Here is an 8,756-nt window from a genome sequence, read left to right on the forward strand (position 1 = left end):
CACGCACCAAAGCATCTCCTGCACCTTTCCACCGTTCCCACCAGCCATGGCTCTGGATTCAGTTTACTGGCTTTTTATCCCCTGCGAACCCCTCCCAATATACGCATCTCTAGATACATATATAGATATAGATTTACATATGCAAGGACCTATATCTATATACATATATTTATTTTATAAGTATATATTTTCATTTATGCTTTTAATGAAGTGCTGTGCTTTCAACTGCTGCCTTCCTCCACAGGGATCTGCTCCTGCACACGCTTTTCAGTCTGAGGAAAGAGCTCTGGGCGCTCTCGTCTGCGAGCAGCACACGGTGAGGTCGTCGGGAGCGCAGAGATGTCCCCGAGCGCCAGGTCAGCCTGCCCCGGGCTCTCCGCTGCCGTCCGCCCTCCCCAGGAACGGTGCTACTGCGGGTTCTTCAGGATGCGCCCGTGTCTGAAGTCGTAGACGTGACGACAGAGGAAAACCAGCTCGGGGTCAGTGTCCTCGGGCACCTTGCGGTGCAGAGGTGTGGAGTACTCCTCCGAGGGAGGAACCATCATGGTTTTCCTGCCTGGGATCCCTTCGACTCGACGCTTTGCCAAGGCACAAAATCTGCAAGGCAATTACACGAGAAGAGTTAGCACAGACCGGTTTCATCGACCACCGTTTCTGTCTGTCTGTCCGGAAGCCACAACCGTGGCTGCCCAGGGAAAAGGGCTGGAAGGGGAAGGGCAGGAGCACGGAGCAGAATCCAGCTCTGCTCGAGAGGAGAATGTGAAGCAGCTCTTGCTTTTGGTCCCACCCTGAGCTGCAGGAAGCTGCACAACCGTTTGTATTTCTATCCTGGTGGATGCCAGACAGTACCAAAGATGACGGCAATTAATCCACTTTGCTTTTACTACTTTGGCCTCGTTTTTGTTAAATTAGCCCCAAAAAGGGCTTATGCATCAGGCTGTTGTTTAGGCAAAGAAAGAATTCAGGATGCCTTCAAGGAACATTTCTGAAAGGTGACCTTACCCACGACCATGTGAGAAAATTCCTGCCAACAGTTATTCCAGAGGACTGGGCTGTTTGAAAGGAAACGAGCTGTTTGGATCCAAAGCTCAGGGGTTTGGTTGGTTGGTTTGGGGTTTGGTTGGGGTTTTTTGTTTGTTTATTTGTTTTCTTAAGAGTTTTCAAAGGAAAGAGAAAAAAGCATCTAATAAAGAGTTTGTAAACCAGTTGTTTCTAGGAACTCACACAGCAGAGCTCTAGGCCAGGAGCAGGAGGGCTCAGAGTGCACTAGGGCTTAAACACCCGCTCCGTGGTAAGATTGCACAGTCAACAAGACGTGCCCAGCACAACTGCAGAGATCTAAAGCACTATTCTGCATTATGGATTCCTGTGTCTGTTCAGCCCCTGCTTTCATCCTGCCCTGAGCATCCATCCAGGGATGGCAGTCTTGAATACAGATGCTCGGAAGTTCTTGCTGACAAAGTTTCAGTTCAGTCAGCGAGAGCTCAGCAGTAAAAGCCTCAGTCCCTGCTCTGAGTGACGCTGCTGCCAGGACACCCAGGTCCACCAGCACCACCCCAGTGCCTCGCAGCAGCACTGAGAAAGCCCAGCAGCAGGCTGTGTGCACGGAGCGCTCCCAGACTGCGGTACCCAACCTGTGCACAGAGCGAGCGTCGTTCATCCAGCTCCAGCCAGACCAAAGCCTGTAGGGCTGGGACAGTTCTGCTGGGTGATGGTTGGAAATGGAAAGAGAGACAAGAGCTGGAGCCCGATGAAGGTCTTGGGACCAGCAGCAAGTTAAGAGCACCACCTACCTGCAGTACTCTGCAAAGGTCAGCACGTAGCACTTCTCCTCTATGCAGGCAACACTGTTTTCATCCTGATGCCGGGATGCAAAGATCTCATTCTGCAGGAGAAGAGAAGAGGTCACCCAGCTGGCCAGGAGCCCCAGGGAGGCAGGGCCAGCTCCACACCTTCATCCATCACCTTAAAGGGGACTCTATCAAAGCATGCCCACAGCAGATACTCCTTAGAGCCAGAATTTCACAGAACCAAACACCTTCCAAGTGTTTTGGGACCTATTTATAACATGCACCAGAATTTTATCCAGCAACGTGTGAGCAAAGCATTAAGAGTTCTCCCATCATTTAGTGCTGCTCAGCACACTTTGTGAGGCCAAGTGTCCAAATCCCACACAGACAACCCACATTACAAAAGCATTTAAGCAGCAAGGCCACCACCAGCTACATCCCTCAGCCTCCTCTTCCCTCCTGGGGATGACAGTCAGCTCGTGGCCACCGCTGAGAAGCATCCCAGGAGATGAGCTTTTGCAATGCTGCACTGCTGGAAAAAAAAAATAAAAGCAGCATTTTGAAAGCGCTACTGCGACTCCTGGGGATGATGATGAGATCAGTAAGAGGGAGGAAGGTCAAGTACCTCTGCTGAGGTACTGCAGAGGCTCAGAAAAACCCCTGCAAGAGGTGCCTTTGCTCCAGCTTATCCAAAACCTGACTTTGTGCACAGACTCCACGTGGAAGGAGCCTTCAGATCACATCCAGAAAACCCAGTGAGCAATGTTCCTGCAGGCAGGAGGTCGGAGCACTCCCCACCCACACGTTCCTCCGAGCTCCTCAGGAGGTTCTTCATTTATTTTCCCTTTCCTGTGCTGGAAACCCTTCCAATTCATTTGTACAGCTAAAAATTGAAATGGGGATTGAGTAGCACTTTACTGTCTTTACTACCACCCTTTGACACATGATCTGTCTTTCTAATCCATCTCTACATCAAAGCTAAAGGAATCCCTTCTTTTCCAACCCTTTCCTCATCCCAGTTCACTGCAAAAGGCTGGTTTAGTGAGGGAAGCAGCAACAGCCTTTTTTCCCAGGGTAATTTAGGAAACTTGGCTCTGCAGCAGGCAGGACTGCTTAGAGATGGGGCAACCCAGAGAGAGGCATCTGAAAGAATTTCAGGTGTGGTTAGATCAGCAGAGACAATCTCTGGGAATAAGGATGCTCTGCACAAGACTAGAAGCATGACCTGCAGGCTCTGTTTCTGCTCATAGCCCCGAGGAAGGAGGCTGGAAGGAAAGACTGACAAAGCGGTCGCCGTTTGGGGACACGCTCAGTCAGAGAAACCGAAAACGCCACACCTTGCTGCTGCACGTTGGGGTTTTGGTCTCCTCCTGAAATCAAAACTATCTGAGTCATCTTTGGCAAGCCCAGCCCAGCTGCTCAGCCCAAACGGCACGCTCTCATTTGAAGTCTTGTGCAATTAAGCAGATGTGCAAAAAAAACCTGGCTCAATTCCTCCTGGCCAGACTGCTGGTGCTCTCTCTACACTCAAACACAACTGGATACAGTCACGCTTCTTTATGGACCAGAAAACTATCAGGTACCACATTTTGGTTTAGAAACTCATCTGTGCCCTGCAAGTCAGGCAGGTACAATTCCCTGGCTGCTCCCCAGTCCCGCTCACACCCTCTCCCTCCTCTTTTATTTTAAAGAGTAAAAAAAGGCAGAAGGCACCAAGTATTTTGGTGGGTTGAAAACAGCAGGAAATTCTCCATTCCCAGTTAACAACAGCTTGTTCTGTCACCCAACACAAGCCTGTGCAAAGCAGAGCAAGGCGTGAAGTCATAATGATTCACAGGTTTCTCCTTTTAAAAAGCAAATTCTATTATACTGGCACAACATCCTCCAATCAGTCTTTAATTCTCATCATCAATCTATACAGGAGAAGGATGATGCATCCATGTTTCTGCTCAAAACAAACAGGTTTCTGGAGTTTAAGAAGGAGATTAAGGGATTTATGATAAAAAGGCAGCACACGATACAGGTACTCCAGCATCCTGTGGAACTGCAGAGGATATTTTGCACTGAGCTCTGCATTTCTGGGGGAATTAGCACACCCTTTTTGGAAAGGCGTCTGCTCTGGGTTCGGTATAAACTCCCTCCTACGGCAGCCGTCAAAACAGCTTTTCACTTAATGCTCAGGATTTTCTCAGATTAAAGGGAGAAACATTCAAACTTAACAGAGGCAGCCACGGCGAGAACGCAGCAGCTTCTGTTACAGCCCAGAGTAGAATTCTACACGTGACAATAGACTGGGGAAAAGCCCATCTATGGGACAGCACCACTCAGCACATCTGGCAACAGCTGCGTCACAGCCAAGAGACAGCTCCCGTTCACTCGAAACAGAAGCTCAGCCCCCTGAGTTGGAGGCCACCCAGGAACGCAGGGAGATGCTCCAGCTGATCCCTTCCTCCTGCAGCAACACAGAGGCGCCAGGACACCCTCGCCCCACGTGCGGCTGGCTCACCTGGTGCATACTGGGGTTGCGGCCTCCCTGCGTGTGCTCCGGTCTGTAATACCACAGGAGGCTCATCATCAGCTCCCCTGCAAGAAAATGTATTACAATATGTCAAACCTCAGTTTTCTCACAGTGCATTCCCACCAACATCCACCTTCCACCTCCCGTTTCCTCCCTTTCGTTCCCCCAGCGCTCACGTAGCGGCAGCTGTGCCGTGATGAATATTTCACGCTGAACTACGTGTCCTTTTGTTACAGCAAGAAGCTGTATGAAGTTGGTCACGTTCCCACTCTGTTACACCTTCACCCCCTTCTACTTGTGTTACACTGTCACAGAGGTCAGTTAGGCACCAAAAAGAAAAAAATCAAAACCACCAAAAGCAAAAATCAAAGGTTTCCATCTGAAAAAAGGACCCATTCAGACGGCCAGCTGGAAAAGATGCTCATCCAAAGCTCAGTACTCGCAGCATTAACTCCATTAACTCCCAGGTTAATGCCAGAGCTGCTGGTGCAGGATGACGTGTCCACGATGGGCCTCACCACACGCTGATCACTGGTGCAGGATGATGTGTCCACGATGGGCCTCACCACACGCTGATCACTTCTTTTACACCTTTTTTTTTTAAATACCCAACTTTTAAGCAAGACCTGTGCTCTACACCATTTGGTGCAGCTCCCTTGGCTCAGGTATCGCTAGTCAGACATGGGACCTTAACATCAACACCACCCTCCTCCAATCACCACCTCTACTTGGGTCCCATCAAGAGCTTTGGCAGGTAAGCCCGTGCTCCACGCCAACTCCCAGCCCAGAGGCTGGACAGAGCATTTGAGTCAACAGCAGCTCCCGAGATGTCTGTTGCAATGAAATAATAAAGGAGATCATTGCTAATACAGGCACTTGGCAGATATTACGTGCCCTGGTTTTGATTACCAGTCCCAGGCTGGTGATTAAAGAGCATTTCAGTTCCTGGAACAATCTGAAGGAAAACCATGGGGCTAATCTCTTCCTCCTCACCACCCGCTCTGGCAGCGGTGGAGAACCCAACAAGCCTGCAGCTCTCCCGAGACCCCTCACTTCCCTGGTTCCAGTTCACCCTCACCTGTCAACACAGAGGCAGCACACGCTCCCCCTGCACAGTACCTGTTTTGGGGTCTTCCCACAGCGCCGATATCTTCGCGACGTACGGCATCGATTTCTTCCGGGGTCCTGATTTCAAGAGGACAGTATCTCGTACCCGGATAATCTCCCCGTCTCTCTCCACAGCCTGATAGCTCTTGCGAACGGCCGGCTCTGGTTCATTCTGTACCATTAGAACACACACAAAAAATAGAGAGAGTTAGTTTATTGTTTGTTACCCCAACCCGAGGCTCCTTTCGTCCTGCTGTGAACTGAAAACTCGGCTAAGCCTACTCAGAGCTAAGGGCTTCCACATACAGCATAAGACCACACGTGGCATCTCCATTTCCACCAGGTTGGTTTCTAACAAGCAAGACCAGGTCAAACAAATTACCTTTTTCTATGGGTAGGGCATTCACAGGTAAAGAAAGCTCAGGGAGGAATAGCATCCAAGTGCTCGCAGGTCATACGTGGTCATTGTTTTCAAATAAAGCAAGAGACAAAGCACAACTACTTCTCCTACACAGTGCTGCAGTAGGGAGCAGCTCACCAGTGGGACAGCAGGTCTCACAAAAGTACATACTGCTTAAATTAATGCCCTCACTTCAAATTAAAAACAACTGCTCCTTCAATTCTGCATGCAAAAAACCCCCAACCTTCAGAAAAATCCCCGTTTTATCTGCCTGCAGGTCTGCATTTGCTTCATAATCAAAGGCACAGAAATCCAGGCATGTTTTTTGCATGCTATGCATTGGTCTGACACAAACGGTGTTAGAGAAAAATAACATGGTAAGGAAACAAATAAAACTGAAACATTTCACACGAACAGGGCAGGGAGTGGCAGGGAGGCTGCGGCACAAAGCTCCCCTTCACGAGACTGCTGACACTTCCTTTGTACCCTCTAACATTACAAAACGATCACTTTTGGGACTGTGAACTGGAGGTTTTTATTTTATTTTATTTTTGCTCTGAAAACTCACTGCAGAGTGCCCAAGCAGGAGAGGTTTCATCTCCTGCCAGACTGCCCAGGCAAAATCGGAAGCGTTACGTGCCAGGACTTAAGGAGATTAATGGGGAGCTGCTCCTTTCCAAGTGTCAAAGTCTGAGCTCTGGATGCAAGAGGCCCGTCTCTGGCTTCATCCTTGCACAGCCCTCGGTACCTGTGTGCAGCCCCAGGAGCTGAACCCCAAGCCTGCCTGGATGATGCTCTGGGCAGCTCGTGGTTATACCCCGGCCCAAGCGCCAGCACGGATGACTCAGCTCAGACCACGGCTCTCCTTACTGCGCGCAGCTCAACGCCTCGTCCCACCTTCCCAGACACCACGTGGGTCCAGATTTCAAGCCCACAGCTCTTGCGTTTTAATAACATGAAGGATATTACCTTCTCTCTCAACTGAAGTGGACTTCACTGTATTAATGAAATCCCACCTTGCAGGAGTCAGTGTCTGCCCCTGAACACAACCACTGGGAAAGTACAGACAAGAAATCCTTGACTGAGGGACTGGCCATGCCAGCAGATATGTTACAAGAAGGGGGATACTGGGTGCTAGAAAAATTCCATCTGGGAGCCAAGACGCTGTCTCAGTCCCCTGGGCTCTGCTGGGCTACAGACACCATCAGTGAGAAGAACCACCTTAGGAGAGCTGCCTTTAGACAACTGCTCCTTGTAACGAGGCTAAAAGAGGCAGTTAACTTAAAATAACAATAACATTGACAGAGAGACATCCATCTGCTTTTGCTGTAGGGAAGATCCACTCAGAGATGAGGCTTTGAGCAACCTGGTCTAGTGGAAGGTGTCCCTGCTGATGGCAGAAGGGTTGGAACTGGATGAGCTGTAATGTCCCTTCCAACCCAAACCAGACTGGGATTCTGTGTTTCTATAAAACCTCCTTCATTTTCTCAAACAGGTTTGCCCCAACCCAGAAAGAATCTGGAGGACGCTCTCCCTGTAGGATGGACTCACAGGTGTAATGGGTGCCACCCTTACAAATGCCAAAGCCACAAGTATTCATCATCCTGGCGTTTCAGCTGATGCCAGCACAGGAGCAGCAGGTTTTCCTTCCTTCCTTCCTTTCCAAACTGCCTGTCCTGCTGTGCAAGGTAATACCAGGGCACGTGAGAAAAACAAAGCCAGCAGCAGCTCAGCCTCGAAGCCCAGCCACTGTCTGCTTGTCCAAGAGGTTCGAGATGGCATCTACTGACCACCTCTGCCTTGAAGCAAAGACCCAAAACCCTCTCAAGCCTTCACGATCGTATTCCCCTGAGGATGCACGGATGGGCAGAGCCATGCCCAGACAAAAGCCAGCCCTGCCCAGACACCTACCACCACGTAGACAGCCTTCTCGCAGGCCGTGCCCACGGGAATCCAGCCGTTGGTCGCTCTCCGCCGGCTAATGCGCTGCTGCTTCGGGTGGGAATGAGCTCCCGCCGCTTTGCTGTCGGAGGCGTGGAGACAGCCCGTCGTATTCCGGAGACCAGATTTGGAGCCGCTGGGAGGTTTTGAGCTCTGTGGACATTCTCGGGCCATGGTCTGAGGATCAGAGTTGGGGGTCTGCAGATGAGGAACAGGTTCTGCAGCCGGTGGCACGCTGGGTACAGGACATCCTGAGAGCGGGTGGGCAGGCGATGCGGGGTGTCCTGCCACAGGGATTGTGAGGTTCAGCTGGTCCAGAGACTTGCAGCCTTCTATCAGAAGGGGAGAAGAGAGACACGTGTGTCATTTCAAATACAAGACAACTACACAATCAAGACCATCCCCAACTACCACCGCTCTCCCCTGAAATTCCCATTATTGCACGACAGCAGTAAAGATTCTTCATGTTGTCATTTCATTTTGCACTGTCACTGGATTCTCCAAGCGAAGCTGTTTCTAAGCCTGCGATGCTCCAATATGTTGCTGCCGATGACACCGCACTACAACAAACCCATCTGAAATCCCCCGAGTAATGCCAGCCAGTGCTACACACGGGGCTGGCCCGTGGCCAAAGCACTTCCAGCCTGTCAATACGTATAAAAGAAATAAAAGGCTTATCAAAATGACGGGAAGGATTAAACCACACTAGCAGAAGAAGCCAGCTTCCTTTAAAACGCCAAATTCTACTAATCAGGGAAAATTGAGAAGATTCTCCAAAATAACTCCAGAAATATGAAACAACGTGAAACAAAACTCTGTAAGATGATGCACGCTGCTGCCTTCAGCAAAACCACGTCCCTAAAGCAGATGCATTCACCACACCAGGACAGTAAATCGGCTGACGCTGCCTCTCAAAAGCTTCCCAGAACACTCACACCGCTCCAGGAGTCACCCAAGCCCTCAGCCCCAGTGTGTCCCACAGAACAGCAACTCAGATTTG

General features: G+C 50.2%; 1 protein-coding gene across 1 annotated transcript in view; it reads right to left on the bottom strand.

Annotated features, from left to right (window-relative positions):
* Nucleotides 1-152: 152 nt before the first annotated feature.
* Nucleotides 153-8,756, bottom strand: part of BAHD1 (bromo adjacent homology domain containing 1) — a 13,316-nt gene continuing 4,712 nt past the window's right edge. The window contains 5 exon segments of the mRNA XM_029086137.1: nucleotides 153-597; nucleotides 1,794-1,885; nucleotides 4,297-4,373; nucleotides 5,428-5,587; nucleotides 7,727-8,088. Coding sequence (XP_028941970.1) covers nucleotides 408-597; nucleotides 1,794-1,885; nucleotides 4,297-4,373; nucleotides 5,428-5,587; nucleotides 7,727-8,088 — 881 coding nt within the window. The 3' untranslated portion in view covers nucleotides 153-407.

Source organism: Antrostomus carolinensis, unplaced genomic scaffold, assembly GCF_000700745.2.
Source record: "Antrostomus carolinensis isolate BGI_N321 unplaced genomic scaffold, ASM70074v2 scaffold21027, whole genome shotgun sequence".
In the NCBI taxonomy this organism is placed as follows: Eukaryota; Metazoa; Chordata; class Aves; order Caprimulgiformes; family Caprimulgidae; genus Antrostomus; species Antrostomus carolinensis.